The 18,715-nt window shown below is 36.9% G+C and overlaps 1 protein-coding gene across 1 annotated transcript; it reads right to left on the bottom strand.

Annotated features, from left to right (window-relative positions):
- Positions 1-309: 309 nt before the first annotated feature.
- Positions 310-17,625, bottom strand: nomo (nodal modulator). The gene is made up of 31 exons (XM_058779675.1): positions 17,452-17,625; positions 16,914-17,003; positions 15,844-15,889; positions 15,571-15,671; positions 15,371-15,477; positions 14,759-14,831; positions 14,427-14,579; positions 14,133-14,270; positions 13,216-13,305; positions 12,877-12,982; positions 12,579-12,729; positions 12,278-12,455; positions 12,055-12,196; positions 11,836-11,967; positions 10,782-10,918; positions 10,211-10,298; positions 10,072-10,135; positions 9,822-9,917; positions 9,509-9,709; positions 9,265-9,347; positions 7,602-7,761; positions 7,258-7,384; positions 7,028-7,141; positions 6,538-6,665; positions 3,202-3,343; positions 3,002-3,085; positions 2,811-2,921; positions 2,621-2,722; positions 2,354-2,473; positions 1,378-1,470; positions 310-1,259 (listed from the first exon to the last, which is right to left on the bottom strand). Exons 1-31 carry the CDS (start codon positions 17,587-17,589, stop codon positions 1,128-1,130), a joined length of 3,627 nt encoding a protein of 1,208 aa, XP_058635658.1. The 5' UTR covers positions 17,590-17,625; the 3' UTR covers positions 310-1,127.
- Positions 17,626-18,715: the final 1,090 nt, after the last annotated feature.

Below are 18,715 nucleotides of genomic sequence, written 5' to 3' on the forward strand. Positions count from 1 at the left end.
TTCAGGCCAATTGAGTGGAATAATTCAACCTAAATTCATAGTCTATTCCTCACAAAACCAAATAAAAACTATATAATTTTTTATACATTTTTACTGTTTTTTTTTTTTTTTGTCTGCTCTATTATTAGAAAAATATTGTCACAATGCATATTTGCCCAATATTTGAGCTATAGAATTTCACATTGACATTAACATAAAAAAAAAAAAAATGATGTCAGATATGCTTTATGTAGCATCACCAGATGATAGGAGACTTCTTGTTCCAGATAGGGGTGTTTAAACAACAAATGTCCAAAACACAATGAAGAATAATTTCCAAAACACTTTATTATCTTTTTTCTTTCTATAACCAAACATATCAAATGATGATCATATGAATGCAGTGGAATGAATATGTACTGAACCCATCAAATGGTAGAAGCAAGTCATTTACCTTTAAGGAATTAAAAAATTGATTTTTGTAAGCTTTTAGTTGTTTTGCGGTATTTAAACAAATCAGGGAAAGAAAAAAAAAATCACATAAAATGATTTTAGTGGGTCAAATGTTTATTAATCTCTATATTTTAAAATGTAAGGGTGTTTAAGTTTGAAAATTACAACTTAATTCTACAAATTCTAGGAAAGTTATAAAAAACTGAACTGATAACTTTTTTTAATTGGAGTGGTTCAATAAAACCTAGTCATTCAGGCTACTAATGGAATCAAGAAAAAAAAAATCAGTTACTTGGGTTATTATTATTTATACTACTGAAAAAAACAAAAAAACAAAAAACAAAAACAAAAACAAAAAACACACACACATTTGAAGTCTCTTAAATCAGCCATCCTCCCTGAGCAGTCTCTCACAAACATAAATACACAATCTCCGAGCCACATTCACATGTTAAGGACTGCAAAATATAGGGATCTGTGTGACCAGGTCACCACAGTAAAAGAACCTTAGGTCATCTGAGATTCAGCAAGAATAAATAAGTCCAAAAATCTTTGCCGACCCCATGTGAGGTTGTTTTTTATGCTAGGATTTTATGATCAGACCAACATGGTCTTATGTGCTGTCTGACACTGGACGCTTGTGAGATCTGAATGCAGTGACTGGCTTGGCCTTCATATTGGATCATACTGAGGTCTCATGTACGTCTCGTCTTTGGCCTTTTTGATTGGCGTTTGGCTTCATCCACAGGGAGTCCATCCCCGCTTGCCTGAGCGAGTCCTCGAACTCCCTGGATCTGGCTGACCAGCTGCAGAAGAAGTGGGATCACCTGGGAACGACACAGTATCATTATTTACATAATGTCATAAGAACAGCAGCTATTGTAAATGTCAAGAATGTCAAGTTTTTGAAATGTCAAGATTCTGAAAGAAAAAGAAAACTGGTACCCGCTCATGATTATAGACAGCAAGCAACAGCAGTAATGTGAGAGGAAGGGCGATGAAAGATCCCTGGGCAACATCTTGATCTGGTATTTTCCTCTGTGGAAAGCCAAACAAATTTATACAAACTAAATCTAAGAGCTTGGCCACATACACACTACAGCTAAATTCAGTTGTCAGGTCACCTTTTACTCCTTAATCGCGTTCTGTACACACATAATTCACTAAAATACGGGAGTGACAACCGCATTCCACAACCGCATTAACTCCCGAAAAATAGAGGTAGTGACAGCCGCAAAAATTCTACGCAGTGTGTACGGAACTGAACTGAACAACTAGTTGTTAATGACGTATTTAAATGCGCATCAGAAATGTGTCTTTGTCTGTATGTGAGATGCAAGAAATGAACAGTGATAGAAGTCTTAACCTTAGCGCATTTTGACACGGTTACTTAAATGCGGTTGTCACACCTAAAACTTGCAGTGTGTACGTGGCTAAGTAATAATCTGTAATATTTTTAATGTATTCAACTACACTGACACTATCGACAAGTTTTGAACTAAATTGAACTGGATAATGATACGGTTTCTTTCTGTAGAACTGCTTTAGAGCTGAATTGAACTTGTTTAATAATTGATGAACTTGGCAACACTGACAAGGTTGTTGAAATGAATCAACACTGAACTGACTTGAGTTGAATAATGACACCATTGTTTTCTGATATGCTTACAGCTGTTAATTGATGAATTCTGCAACATTAACATAGCCGCGCACATGCTGTCACAATCTGTATTGTAGTAAGTGCTATATAAATGCATGTGACGACTTGAGAAATCATAACATTTCATAAAAAAAAAAAGTCACTCATGGACAGCTTTTTGAATGCAGAATCTAGATCTTTTTTTTACACCAAATGACAAGCTAAAATCCCAGATGAATGATCTATTCACACAAAAAATTTATCACTGGACAAGGTTGTTACCTTAGGGTTAAAGGTTAGTGTTACATGTTTGTGGTAACCAGAAGATGTGAATGAGACTTGTGGGAGTTTGAAGTCATACTGGAAGCAAGAGAGTGATGTGTGTAGAATCAACACATAGCTCTGCAAGAAGACAATAAAATGAAATTAATAAATAAAATGTCTCACCACCCATTTTTAAGATGTACTTAAAAATCAAAGTATGGGCAGATTAATATCAATATTGTAAAACATAATAAAAATAGGAGTTGTTTAGAGGAATAAAAGTACCTCTCCGTCACGTGGCAGGGGGGCAAAGTGGAAGAAAAGGGACTGGCCAAGAGACACACTCTGGAAGGGATTGTCAAGGTTGTCACTCTTATAGAGCTTCACCTTTAGAGATGGAGGAAAAAGAATGACTTTGAGATTTGATCAAATAAGAGAAACCACTTTAAAGCACTATTTAAATTACTGCACCTACCCAGAGAGTGGGAAGATGCTCAGGGGAAGTGATGACATTGCCACTTAGATCAAACTGATTGATCTGTCTGAAGGCGATTATGTTTATTCCTTCAATATCAGTGTTGCCCACCTAAAACCATCCAAAAATAAACACATGAATGGAAAATGTGTACAGAAAAAAAAAAAAAAGGCAAATAAAACAATGCTCACCTCAATGGTTTTGTGTGGCGGTAATGCTCTCTCAATGTGATCATTTCCTTCTTCTCTCAGCTGAATGTTGTAGTTACACCCAGGCTGACATTGACATGAAGGAAACGCAAGCTTTGTTTAGAATCGTAAAATGTATGTTCTTGTGAACTTTTGTCAGTCTTAATGTTTGTCTAAACAGTTTTCTCCAAAAAAAGTCTTACCCGCAAGCCTCTGAGTCTAAAGCGGCCCTCTTCGTCAGTAACGGTGTCCTCACTGTACATGCCGCACTCTCCCTGCCCCACTGCCTCCACAGAGACACCCTGCTCCGCATCGCCTCCTATTGACTGCACTGTTCCATAGCAGCTGAGACGCGTCGAAATGCACAAATAGAATATTTACCCCGCAATCGACAGGGCATATTTTGTAAAATGTTCAATACATACACAGATTTCTTTTAATTAAATTCTTCAAAATTGACAGTAAAGACACTGTTACAATAATTGTTAATGTTACAAAAATTGATATTTCAAATGAACGTTTTTTTTAAACACACACACACACACACACACACACATTAGGGCTGTCAATCGTTTAAAATATTTAATCGTGATTAATCGCACATTTTATTTGTTCTAAATGTACCTTAAATTAATACTTTAAGTTTTCAATACTCAACGTGGGCATGGACAAATATGGATGCTTTATGCAAATGTATGTTTATTATTATTGAAACAATAGTAAACAGAGCATGAAGACTAGACATGTTTCAAAGGTCATAGTTGTCTATTAGTTGTTCATGTCTATTAGACACATGAAAAAAGAAATACCAGGTTCCCAGGACTTCTCTTTCTTTGCACTGAGCAATTTACTGACACAAACCTGTTTACATTTTTGCACGACAGGGCAGCTCACTTCCTCTGAACATGCAAAATGTACAGTGGGTACGGAAAGTATTCAGACCCCCTTAAATTTTTCACTCTTTGTTATATTGCAGCCATTTTCTAAAATCATTTAAGTTAATTTTTTTCCCTCAATGTACACACAGCACCCCATATTGACAGAAAAACAGAATTGTTGACATTTTTGCAGATTTATTAAAAAAGAAAAACTGAAATATCACATGGTCCTAAGTATTCATACCCTTTGCTGTGACACTCATATATTTAACTCAGGTGCTGTCCATTTCTTCTGATCATCCTTGAGATAGTTTTACACCTTCATTTGAGTCCAGCTGTGTTTGATTATACTGATTGGACTTGATTAGGAAAGCCACACACCTGTCTATATAAGACCTTACAGCTCACAGTGCATGTCAGAGCAAATGAGAATCATGAGGTCAAAGGAACTGCCTGAAGAGCTCAGAGACAGAATTGTGGCAGGGCACAGATCTGGCCAAGGTTACAAAAAAAATTTCTGCTGCACTTAAGGTTCCTAAGAGCACAGTGGCCTCCATAATCCTTAAATGGAAGACGTTTGGGACGACCAGAACCCTTCCTAGAGCTGGCCGTCCGGCCAAACTGAGCTATCGGGGGAGAAGAGCCTTGGTGAGAGAGGTAAAGAAGAACCCAAAGATCACTGTGGCTGAGCTCCAGTCGGGAGATGGGAGAAAGTTGTAGAAAGTCAACCATCACTGCAGCCCTCCACCAGTCGGGGCTTTATGGCAGAGTGGCCCGACGGAAGCCTCTCCTCAGTGCAAGACACATGAAAGCCCACATGGAGTTTGCTAAAAAACACCTGAAGGACTCTCTGGTCTGATGAGACCAAGATAGAACTTTTTGGCCTTAATTCTAAGCGGTATGTGTGGAGAAAACCAGGCACTGCTCATCACCTGTCCAATACAGTCCCAACAGTGAAGCATGGTGGTGGCAGCATCATGCTGTGGGGGTGTTTTTCAGCTGCAGGGACAGGACGACTGGTTGCAATCGAGGGAAAGATGAATGCGGCCAAGTACAGGGATATCCTGGACGAAAACCTTCTCCAGAAGTGCTCAGGACCTCAGACTGGGCCAAAGGTTTACCTTCCAACAAGACAATGACCCTAAGCACACAGCTAAAATAACGAAGGAGTGGCTTCACAACAACTCCGTGACTGTTCTTGAATGGCCCAGCCAGAGCCCCGACTTAAACCCAATTGAGCATCTCTGGAGAGACCTAAAAATCGCTGTCCACCAACGTTTACCATCCAACCTGACAGAACCGGAGAGGATCTGCAAGGAGGAATGGCAGAGGATCCCCAAATCCAGGTGTGAAAAACTTGTTGCATCTTTCCCAAAAGACTCATGGCTGTATTAGATCAAAGGGTGCTTCTACTAAATACTGAGCAAAGGGTCTGAATACTTAGGACCATGTGATATTTCAGTTTTTCTTTTTAATAAATCTGCAAAAATGTCAACAATTCTGTGTTTTTCTGTCAATATGGGGTGCTGTGTGTACATTAATGAGGAAAAAAAATGAACAAATTTTAGCAAATGGCTGCAATATAACAAAGAGTGAAAAATTTAAGGGGGTCTGAATACTTTCCGTACCCACTGTACATTTATTATTACATTTTTTTGCCTCTCTGTGCCCACGCACTGTATTTTGATGCAGCTAAATTCTCAATAAGACTGTTTTCATTGATATATTTTACCGTTTCTGTTGTCAGACAACGGAATGAATATGAAATAGTGATTGAAACACGACCCATTAAGACTACATAACCAGCTCTCCCTTCCAAGATGTTAATCTGCACAAAAATCCTGATAATCGAGCCGTCATCTGAGGAAATCAAATACACATAAGATAAAGACCATAGCTGTGCTGTGATTTCAGCTATACTTGCATGTAAAATTAGAGAAGCAACATAATATCTGGGTTTAACTGAAAGCGCTGCTCCTCTCCGCCGCTTGCTGAACAGAACAGACGCACAGAGAGAGAAAGGTGTGCGTGTGGGGAAAGCTCTCACGCTAGCGTGGCAGTACCGGCGAGTCTCGGAAACTAAAGGTTTGGGCGCTTTTTTGAAGGGAAAAACAGACGCTAAATGGGGTCTGCATCCGCTAAAGTGCATCTCCATTTCTCCAACTATGGGCTAGGCCACGGGTCAAACAGAAATCGCGCGTTAATAAAATTTGTGCCGTTAAAATGAATTTGCGTTAACTTTGACAGGCCTAATATATATATGCACACACACACACACAATATTATATTAAAATCCTGTTCAATCATGTTTTCTATAAAAAAATACCAAGCAGCACAACTGTTAACAATAATGATAAGAATAAATGTTACTTAAGCACAAAATTTGTGTATTAAAATGATTCCTGAAGGCCTGTGTGACACTAAAGACTAGAGTAAAATTCAGCTCTGCCATCACAGGAATAAATTAAAATATATTGGGAAAACAAAACAAAACAAAATTAATTTGAATTGAAATAATTTTAAAAATGATTAGTGTATTTACTGTATTTCTGATCAATTAAATTCAGTTTTGTGTACTAAGGGACTTACTTAAATTACTTCATTTTTATACTAAGCATTTTAACAGGCAGTGCATATTCTAACATGCTGTGTGTTGCTGACCTATAAGCTGTTTTGAAGCCAGTGATGGAAATATGGAGGACCTGTCCTTCTTCTACTGTGATCATTTGTGCAGAGGGCTCAAAGCGGAACTCCTTCATCATGGGCTTGAAATAGTACTGGCCAGGACTCTGAGATGGGGGGGGAGGAGAAATGAAGACAATCTCTATGTACTTCATTTTAAAAATGCATGCAGTTTGTACTCATTATATGTATGCATTATTTTTATGTATACATTTAAAAAGATAGTTCAGCCAAAATGAGCATTCTGTTTTTTTGAACATGCAATCAAACGTCAGTGTTGTTTTCAACTTCACTGACTTTCATTGTATGGGCAAAAAACATTAAATCTAAAAAAATAAAAAAATAAATTATTGTGTGTCCGACAGAACAAAGTCAAACAGATTTGCAAAAACATGAGGTACAATAAAACAAATGTGTTTAACACATCAAGAAGATGACCATAGTAACTAAGGGGCTGAGAAGACAGTACCAGGTTGTTGAAGGTGAGGAGGCCAGTGTCCTGAGTGAGCATGTTCGAGCGGAAGTTGGCCCCACTGAGAGACAGCAGAACCCCAGAGAGAGGAACACCATCCTCTGCCTTTATCTGAGGGGCAAGAAAAACAAAATATAAACCAAATTAACCATTTGATTCATAGAAATGAAAATACTTAATGAAATGTGTTCAACTCTATGATGAGAAGACATTAAAGTGACATTGACCTCAAAAGTGACGCCTGCCAGGGCAAACGCTTTGAAGTCTCCTGTGCTTCCCTCCACTGCAGTCAGGACAAAGCCCTCTTTACTGGCACTGATGTCATACAGAGAGTCACTATGCAGGGGTCCAACACTGGTTTTAAAGGGAAACCAGTTTTATTTGTTTAGAATGCTAGAGCGCATTTAAGATTTCAGCTATAATGACGGCACTTTATTTCTTATAGGCCAACAGTCATTCATGTTGGCATATTTATAAACCATGCTTTTAAGCTAATATGCATTATTAAATACACAGTTAAGAGATGCATTTAATAAATGAACGCAGTATGTTTGTGAATAAGTGAGATTACCTGTAGGCTCCTGTTTCATCCGTGAGAACTGTAATGAGAGGGGTTGTAGCTCCTCTCTCCTTAATGGAGATTTCTACACCCTCCAGTGTAGGTGACACCTGCCCTGTGAGGAACAGTCCTGCCCGGCCTGCAATCTCAACCATCTGACCTGGGCAGTTCTCTGTTAAAACAAATCAATCATTGTATATCAGTTTCAAATATAAACTGGGGTAAAACTGAAACTCCATTTTTCTGAGTGATATTAGTGAGCCATTTCAAGCAGCATAATGAGCTGTTTTGTATAGTTAAAAATAACCGGAAGTCTGTCACATTGAAGTTACAAATGGCAGCACCTGCTCTTATAGTAAAAATAAGGCCTGGGTCTACATCAGGCGTGTCCAGTTCTATTCTGGAGGGCCACCTACCAACAGTTTCTTTCTAAATGTATCCTAAAACAAGTAAATTGAAGGTGTTTGTGGTTTTGTGTTGTTTCACACTCTAAAGAGTTAAATCTATCAAGTATTAATTTGCTTCATATCTCTACAAGAGCTGTTTCTGAGTGTTATTCAGCAAAATAGCAAAAGGTAGAGGAAAAAAAAAGAGCAAAAATTGTACATTTAATAAAATAAGACCAAAATGTTATATCACAATATAAGTAATTCTATTTCACGGTAATGACAAAAATAACAACATACTTTTGCTTTAATCAAATGTATAAAAACACAGCATATTCTCCATTGTGTAAATTAAATATATATTTATTTTTATTAAAGTTACAAAAGTGATTTAGTTAAGAGCAGTGAGAGATTTTCTCTCTTTTGTTGTTGGATTAACATGAATGACAGACAGCAGGCATATTAGACTGCTGCCACTTTAAGAGCTGCCCGGATCCAATATACTGTTACACACATTTTTTTCTTTCTGAGCTGTTTGCTTTCACTTAAGACTTAAATTACTGTTTACGAGGATACTTGCAAAGACAGGCATTTTGAAATATACAAGTGTGTTTATTTGTACCGTTCAAGGCCTGTAAAGCGGCACAAATAAAAATGCTCCTGCACTCTATGAGCACCGTCTTCACATGCGCACGCCTCTCTGAACAGCGCTTAGAAACAGTTTCTCAGACATTTCGCTATATGCGCGCACTGAGTTCTCTTTTGCTGCTGATTGCATTTCAACGGCCTAAAATCACTTGCAATGCTTACAAACAATACGTTTTTGTGACTATGTAGCACAGCAACATCAAGTGAGAATGTAACCGCGATAGAGACGATAGTACAAAAATTTTTAACGGTTCACAAATTTCTACCGGTATACCACACCTAGTAATATGCGTCCTTAAGGTACTAGTATGCACCTTTTAGGGCTAGATAAGTTACTGGCCAGTGACAATGTGTTGTACCCCTAATGGTACGTTTTTTTGTACTTTAAAACTTTTTTTTTTTAACAATATACTTTTTTTTGTATATGACCAACAACCAAATTCATGCACTTGAATCAGTGTCACCTTACAGTACATGTTATTGTGGATTTCCTTTTTATGTAGCTTGACAAATATTAATTTCATTCTTTGTGTGAACAGAAGTTGTTTGCAATTTGTTCCATAATTGCTGTGAAATGTCCTAGACACAACATGCATCCATTAGTATAAAATAAAAAAGCTTTAAAAAGATTGCACTCTAACCTCCAGTGATTGTAGCTTCTACTTCAGGAGGGTAAAACAGAAATTCTTTGGATGAAGGTGTGACTGTGATTTTCTCCCCAGCCCTAAAATAGCCAACAGAGCCAAGGTATAACATTAAGACCATGAAATTTGTAACTGGTAGGAGAAGACAACGTGATATATGTTCTTTGCACATGATTTCACAATATTTTTTCTAACACCGACAGAAGAGGAAAATGCTGGCAAACATTCTCCAAAATCATACCGTGCCCAGTAGGAGAATTCATAGTGGAAAGGCTCATGGAGTTCATCTGGTTTCTCTTCCACAGGGGGGTTGTTCTCGTCTCCTCTTTCTTCCCTCTCCTTCTTACGGGCAGCTATTTCCAGAAGCTGCTGCTCCCTTCGCTGCTCCTCGTTTGAGCGCAGGGGCCCCAGAACCAAAGCAGGCTCACTCTCAATGGAAGATCTGCCAAAATGAAACAAAACCACCAGGTGTATTGAAAGCAACAGCCAGAACTCAAACAAACAAGACAGACTTTACTCTTTTAGACACACATAATAACAATTCCCTCACTCACTTGATGGTGACAGTGACATCCAGCATCTTATCAGTGGTGATGAGTCCTGTCATGTGGTGTCTCACAGCAGTTAGGGTTAAGATGCTTGGGGCAGATCTGAGGAAGGAAGGATGAAAAACAACAATGTGGATTAGACTTCATTTAACAATGTTACACAACAAGCACATACTGCAAAATCACAGGATCAAAAAGGTAGAAAGCTGTTGCAGCTACTTTCATTTTAATAAAATGCTTGGCATCAGTCACATACGTGTTGTAGGTGTAGTAATCTTGTTCAAACTGGTGACAGGAACGTGGAGTCACTTTATAAACACCTTAGATTAAAAAGAAATATGTTAAGTTTTATGAACTTAAAGAACTTACGAAACTGAAGGAAAGGCTGAGCTCACCTGGTTTGGATAGACAGAAGCGATTGACTCCTTTGGACAGATTGTAAATGCCAACGTTCTCTGGTGAGCTGCCATCTTGGAAAAATTCCTAAAATTGTGGACAAATAATACATTATCATCAGCATTACCATTTGTGGCCCTGGACCACAAAACCAGTCTTAAGTCGCTGGGGTATATTTGTAGCAATAGCCAAAAATAAATTTTATGATATGAATTTCATTTGATAATTTTAAAATATATCAAAACTTAATTTTTTATCAGTAATATGCATAGCTAAGAACGTCGTCTGGACAACTTTAAAGGTGATTTTCTCAGTATTTAGATTTTTCTTTGCACCCTCAGATTCCAGATTTTCAAATAGTTGTATCTCGGCCAAATATTGTCCTAACAAACCACACGTCAATGGAAATCTTATTTATTCAGCTTTCAGATGATGCAGAAATCTCAATTTTGAAAAATTGACACTTATGACTGGTTTTGTGGTCCAGGGTCACATTTTAGGCATGTAACAGCTGATTCGGGTAACTATGTGATCACTCATCTTTAAATATTGAATGTTTTCCGTCCTCACCAGGGTAATGGCATGGGACAGTGAACAGCGCAGCAAGTATCCGGTTTGTCTGAACTCCACTCCCTCTATGTATGAGTCAAGTACATCGATCTCCACCGACTTGTGCTTCCAGCACCACTCCTCTTGGGTGATAGACACTGCGACAACCAGAGGTTGTTCATTTTCTTAATTTTTTGTGAACTTAATGTCTACACCGCTGAAATCCTGCACAATTTAGCTCAAAAATCATAATACGCTTAGTTTATCATATATAGAAATTCAATAAACTTTCAAAATTATAACAAACAAATCATATTAAATAGGATGAAAACCTATATTATTTATCATTCTTATATTTTTCTAGTTATAAATAATTAAAACATGACTGTACTATAAAATTCTAATTAAATAATAATGATGATATTTTGATTTATTTTACTATACAATAGTAATGTATTTGATTCTTTACTTTCTTACTTTTTCTATTTTGATTAATTGCACAGCCTAATGTCTAGTTGTTTAGCACCTTCCCAAAAGTCATCTATCATAATTTACTATAGATTTTTGGGTAATATAAAAAGAAAAAAAGAAAAAAGAAAAAAGAAACACAAACAACAACAAAACCCAAAAACAAATGCTGACTATTTTTACTACTGTTCAAAGGTTTTTAAAATGTTATTCAGCCTTCAGTGTCACATGATCCTTTAGAATTCATTCTAATTTGCTGATTTGGTGCTCAAGGAACATCTCTTATTATTATCACAGTTGAAAACGGCTGTGCTGCTTAATATTTTTGTGGAAACCTTGATACTTTTTCTGCAGGATTCTTTGAAATATAGAAAGTAAAAATCAACATTTAAAATATTTTGTTTTTGTAAAATTTAATTTAGTAAAATTATTTAATGCCTTTTTTTAAATCAATTTAAATTTATCCTTGCTGAATAAAAATATACAGTTCTTGAAAAAAATCGTACCGACCAAAAACTTTTGAATGATTGTTTATTCTATTTAATACCATAATGATAACCATCTCGATTGCTCATTAAAATAAAAAAAATGTAAAAACAGTGCTTACCTTTGTACTTTCCGGGTAACACATTATTGAAAGTGAAGCTGAGAGTTTCACTGCTGCCAGACAACTGGAGGTTCTGCCTCTCTCCTTGTCTGCTCACAGGCTGAAGAGTGACTGTCAGATCTCCACATGCCACTGATGGGACAATTCAATCATTGAGGCAAAGACAGAAAGCACATTTATCTAATTGAATTTGACAGCAGACATGAAAAAACAGCTCACCAAGACAGGACACCGAGCCAGAAACAGATGCTATGAACTGAGTGAAGAGAAGGTCGGTGATAGGACGATCCACAAGTGAGATATCGAGAGAGTATGGCTGAAGAGCAAGTCCAGCCTTCACATCACTTTCAGGGAGAGTCACCTGTACAACACACAACGTATCTAAATTAATGTGCAATTCACTGTAACTTTAAAGTCAAGTCACAACATAAATTCTCATTACCTGTATGCTGTAGTCTCCTGGTTTAACTTGAAAGCAGAACGCTCCATGGCTGTCACTTTCGACAGTGCGGAAAAAGCCCTGATCCTGTCTCTGAGTCGAGAGCGTAACTCTGAAGTGTCCAAGCTGTTTAACAGTCTCAGGAAGACGGGTGACTGAGATGTGACCACACACGCTAAACCTGAAAATGACAGTGGAGCAGAGATTTCAAATCGGACCCCTAAAGCTAGATGACAGACACCTCAAGTCTTTGTTTATCTTCTGAAAACAGCTTTCTGAGGACAATTCTTGCCAGCATACTCACCCTGCAGTGATGATGTCTGGCAGCTGAGGGGTACTGGGAGCAATCTTCACAGTGACCGGCTCAAAGAGCATCAGCTCCTTGTGCGTGTTGATGGTATAAGTGCCAGTGGTCATATTCTCCAATCGGAATGAACCATCTTCTTTAGTTTCCACTGTGAAAGAGATCAAGGAGGAGGCAAAATATGAATGCAAAGTGTTACTTTAGCATAAATCTGTTAATTAAGCATGAATTGTGGAGTAATTTGGATATACCCTACTATGCCTAATTATGTTCATTTCAAGTGCATTATCACAGTTACCTTTAATTTGGTTGTTAAGCGTTACTACAGCATCTGCAACACCCTCTCCATTGGGACTATTCAGAACTCTGCCCATCACAGAGAATCCCATGACACGGAATATTGGCTGATTAACAAAACAGGAGAAACAGGTTAGAAACCAGGTTAGGCTACTGAGCAAGACCAACAGTTTTATACATTATTTATTTATGTTTTTTACTTCTTCCCCCCAAATAATGATTTAATGTCCATTTAAACACTTCATGTAAATTATAATACTGTCCAACCCAAACTGTCAATTAAGGTGTTAAGTCACGTCTCCAAATATGTGAGAACAAGTCAGAGAATTGAGAAACTCACCTCCAACGTTAAACTGCTATGTTCTACTTTGAAATCCATACGAGAAGGAGCAACGTCAAAAGTGATTCTCTCTCCTCTGTAATATGGGACCTACAATTCAAGAAGAGACAAGATAAAAAAGACTGACATCTGTGCTTTATCTTTACATCATAAATAAGGCTACATGAGATGGATGAAATGATATTCAAATTATTTAAATTGAAAGTAGAGCCAGAAAGTAATGAAATACTTATCAAAAGTCTTACAGGTATAGCAGATTTGTCACCAAAAACATTTGCCATTAATTGCAATAATCCAGTAGAAATCTGTATGCATGACAGGCCATATGAACCACACAACGATCTAATCTAACCATCATTCCATCTGGGATTTCATGGGGTCTAATAGCTGCACCTGACTGTATGGATTATACTGCAATGTGCCAAAAGAGAAGCATTTAAGGCCTTAATAATTTGGAACATATTTCGATAGGCAGTCAAAACCTATGAATGTGCCAAGTCATTTGGTGCTTTAAAAATCATTAAAAAAATAATTATTAAAAAAAAAAATGGCCAAACCATGAAAATTGTATAAAACTGATATAATGATATCTCCCTAGCTGGACCTGAAGAATTCTGTAGAATTTTGTATCATCTGAGGTTTATCAATACTTATTTTAATCAAGTCAGATTTCAATAGTCAAAGGAGAGAATCAGTTTCTTTGCATTATTTAGAAAATAAAATATTTCTAAGATGACCAAAATGACACTGCTGTCTTTGTCTATAGAGTCAGTGTAGAGTAGAGTCTTTTTATTCTTTTCCTCTCGTGATTTGAACCAACAAATAAGAAACTGTATTTTATTTCTCTGTGAAATTCTATATATAATACAAGCGTGCATGATCAAATAATATAAAGGTCGGTGACAATAAATTCTTACCACAGTATATCCACCACTGGGAAGGCAGGGGAATGAGAAAGTGCCGTCCTCACGAGACTGGGAACTGCACAAATACACAAGGGAGGGGTCGCCGACTAAAGCTCCATCCACAGGAGCCACACTGCAGCCACTGATATCCTAAATAAATAATACATTTGTTTAAAGTCTACTGGATAACAGATGATGAATCTGTGCACATTTGAAAAAAATTATCAAATTACACAATGGCATTCATTCAAAGTTATTTTGTGTGGATCATCTTGTGGTTGGGCTGAATCTAATAAAACCTTTTACCTCCTGTGTTACACTGACAGAGTAGAGGAGGAAGCTGACTCCTTTCATGGGTTCACTATCACTCTGCACCTCTCCAGAGACATCATAGCCCTTTACCAAAAGAGGAGCTGCGGCAGGGGCATTTTCATTTGACACAACCACAGTGGTTGAGCTCTGTAAGGGAATAAAAATAGCTATAACAAAAAAAACTAGTACATTTAAATTAGATGCTTTGACATAAATGTTATACATGAACTAGAAAAACTGTAGTGGCATGAAAATCCTTCTTCAGGTGTTGACACATTCGTCATTGAGAAATATGTTTTGTCAATAAGACAGTTTGTACTATATACCTGCTCCAGGGTCCATGATGCATGAGAGGCGATGATGTCATAACTTCCTGGAAGCACCTTGAGGAAAGTATACCTGCGAAAAAGCAACACAAACGTATATATGTATATTTGTTAATGGCATTTACAGACACTAGATATTATTTTGAAGTAATAGTTACAGAGAGACCCTTGGGGTAAGATGGCCCCCTCAAATTAGGGCTGGAAATTGTTGTTGGCGTTCTTATTGTTTAATTGAATAACTATTATAATTCATGGAAATTTTAATTTAGGAATTTCAGCAAATCATAATACATAATATTATTCAAAAAATGATTTATCATAACCACTAGACCAGTGGAGTAATGCCATTCAATCTGAATTTATAGTTTATAGCCATTATGACACCCTTAAAAAAAAAAGATTCATAGAATTACATAGTTTCACGATGTGGCTTTGAGAAATTGACATGTGACCAATAAAGTATCTACACATTACAGATTGACCTCTTGTTGAATGAAAAAATAACATAAAATAAAATAAAAACTCCACATTGTGTGATGTTGCTGCAGTCAGTGCCCAAAGAAATTTTGCATACTCAAATTCTAGTTTGACCACTAGACAATATCTACTCACTGGCCTCCAGCTTGTGTAAGGACACTCTGATGGACATCATCATCTCCTGCTTTTCTCAGATTTACTTCAACCCCTGCAGGCCCCAACAAATGCCCTTTACTCAAGACCTAAATGAGGAAAGAAATTAGCATTTATTTTTTACCTTGCAAAAAAAACAAAAAAACATATTACAACGTCAGATGTATAAAATTTCAACTTACAGTTCCCAGGACTGAAAACCCAGTAAAAACGAAGTTGATGTCTTGTTCTTTAGTGCAGATGTCTGTAATTCCATCCACATGTAGGTCCACAGTTGTTGGCTCTGCATACAGACAAAGTATAACACAATACATGACAAGTAAATAGTGAGTCCACCTTAGTGAACCCTGGATTGATCAAGAGCAGATTAGAGTATACAAGAACTCTGAAATGGAATTATTCATGATTTTATTGCATGATATAACCACCACTTGATATGTGAAATCATTCCTTACCAAAGCTCCATCCTGATGGTGGTTCTATCTTTATAACAAAATCACCCTGTAAAAGATTGTAATCCCTATTAACACAAACATACACAAAAACCACCAGGCTAAATATTAACAAGAAACATGACTCGCAAATTTCATTAAAGTGTCTGGAATTTTTTGTAGGTCACATATATCATATATGACATTGTGACACTCTTCTAAGTGACTGAGGCTGGAAACTGCCTCTCTGATGGTGTGAATTAAGGTGAAACTGCTGGTGTAAGGATGAAATACTGCATTGTAAGAGCCTGATAGGCTGTCCCTCAGCCCACTTAACTCCTGTTCTAGTTAAAAATAGACGGGCATGTCAAAGATGAATTTTGCCCCAATTTACTCCACCAGAGAAAGCTTGCAGCAATTTGCGAGTACTATGCCAAAACGTGATTAGTTTAAACTCCCCGAGGAAATCTTCAAAATTTTGAAGATTAGGACTGTACAATATATCAAATGTCATAATGTATCACAAACAAACTAAGGGATGTGGTTTGCAATACAATTTGCTTTTAATACAGGAATCCAGAAAGTTTATGTAGATGAAAACAACACAAACAACTAGAAACATTCATATTCATTTTTATAGCATTTAATTTGTGCATTGTTTGGAGGAGAACCCTTGGATAGATAGGATAAATATTTTTCGTCAATAAAGCAGAATGCAAGCTTCACTCTCCTCATAATTTGCTTATATTGATGCTCTCATTTTGCACAAGTACATTGTAAATTAAGCCTCTTCACTATTTGATTCCCATTAATGTAAGATTATACTTGTTACAGAAAGTCATTTTTACTTAGCTCTGTACCCAAAAAGAATATGAAACATTCATGTTGGATGCATTATTATTTCATGGCTTTGAAATTGTAAAACATATAATTTTCCTCAATATATTGTAGCCCTACCACAAGTAAAGCTACCTTAATGAGTGGTGAAAGGTCTTCATAGAAACACACTTCCATATGATTCAGAACAAATGCTACAAGACATTCTAAGATGACCTTGGATGCCTGACAGTCCATTCACTCCTGAGTTACAATACCTTGTCATAGAGAGGGATCATGAAGTAACCATTGATTGGTGCACAGTCAGTCTGATATTTCAGAGAGCCCTGCTTAGTGTACAGCTTGATCTGTAAAGAACACACACATAGTAAACGTTGGTCATCATAAACTCATTTTAAACTGACTTTATAAAAAAAGACCCAAATGAAACACGTAAAAACAATACGAACTACATGAATTGCTCGTCTAACTGTATGCATTTAGATCATTTCAGTGATTACTTTGAGTGAGGCAATGCTAATTAACTAGGGCAGATCTGTGATAATAACAACATTAAGCATGCTTGGACAAATCATGTGTTTTGTTGACAATGCTTGAAAGTTGTTTAGGTAGCTGTCATGCAACCTGCTACATTCACGACAGACGGATCACCAGATTATGCGATCTACAACCAATACGCATAACTGTTTAGTACAGCAGATGATGTATATATCAGAGCATCAATTCAGTTCCGGAACGGCATGCGCTAGCTAGCCAGCTAATCGTTTTTAAACCATAACTCTCAATTCTTCTTACCTCAATGACAGAGTAATTAATTTCCACATCTGATTTAACAAAACCCCCGCAGCCTACCAAAATGTCATCAGTACCATTCACAAATGTCACATACAAGAAAGATAGAATAAGAATCGTTAGCTCGTTAATTCCACCCATCGTGCACCGCTGGTGAAGCGTACTGACGTACGCTGCACACGGTTTAGATGACTTCGGCCAATCATTTTAATGACAAATCTTTTTTACCTCATTCCTATTGGTCAGTCACGACGAGTGACTATATTCATTGTTTTCATTGGCTGTTTCAAGAGAGGAACTCGAAAACCTGTGAATCCAGGTTAATTGAACATTAGAAAGATTTTTTGAGCTTTGTTTGAAGCATAATTGGTTTCTTATATGGAATGGAATGGTAGACAATATTTCTCAGAAAAAGGTCCTTTGCAATTGCAAGAAAGCAGCCGCGTGCCGAGCCAAAATCTCCACATGCTGCTACAAACATTAACAATAGGTGGTGCAATTGGGTGTTGATAAAGACCAGAGATACGAGCAAAAAAAAAGAGGAAGTTTGAGGAATAAGCAGAAATATCTCCAAGACATGCTGACACTGGAGAATAAACGTAACGGAAATGAAAGCAAATCTGTCATGCAAAGACTTTAACAGAACAATTTTGGATGGGGTGTTTTAAAACAGGCGTTTAATGTCTCTTGTCACATGACTAATTGACATTTTAACTCTTCTCTAACGTTAGCTCCAAGAAGCCTTTTATACTCTTCTTTATTGTCTATTGTTCAGTTGTACTTTTAATATATATTAAAAGGGATAGTTCACTCAAAAATGAAATTTTAGTCATCATTTACTCACCCTTAAGTATAGTTCAAAACTTGTATGAGTTTCTTTTATCTGTTCAATAGAAAAAAAGCAAGTATAAAGTACTATGGACATCAGTGGCTAACAGCAACTGTTTGGTTCTCAACATCTTTCAAATAATATTTGTGTGTGTGTTCAAAAGAAGAAAGTAATTCATACAGGTTTGGAACAATATAAGGATGAGTAAGCAATGACAATTTTTGGGGGGGTGAACCATCCCTTTAATCCCTTTACCAGTACAACAATACAAGGACCATTAACACTTCAGCTAGTGTGTCATAATTATGTTATAATATTATGTATCGTAAACAGCTTTAAATCTTTTTAATGACTGCCAAGGAAGTTGATAAAAGATTTCAAGTTCTTTACATTAATTTTCTTCTCTCTAATCAGTGGTAGGGAACACAGGGTGGCAGT

This window comes from Onychostoma macrolepis, chromosome 06, assembly GCF_012432095.1.
Source record: "Onychostoma macrolepis isolate SWU-2019 chromosome 06, ASM1243209v1, whole genome shotgun sequence".
NCBI classification, from domain to species: Eukaryota; Metazoa; Chordata; class Actinopteri; order Cypriniformes; family Cyprinidae; genus Onychostoma; species Onychostoma macrolepis.

Coding starts and splice junctions, on each gene's coding strand:
- nomo (XM_058779675.1), bottom strand. CDS start 17,589: ATGGGTGGAATTAACGAGCTAACGATTCTTATTCTATCTTTCTTGTAT. Junction 11,968..12,054: donor TGGCTCGGTGTCCTGTCTTG/GTGAGCTGTTTT, acceptor TTGTCCCATCAG/TGGCATGTGGAGATCTGACA. Junction 9,710..9,821: donor GATGTCACTGTCACCATCAA/GTGAGTGAGGGA, acceptor TCATTTTGGCAG/ATCTTCCATTGAGAGTGAGC.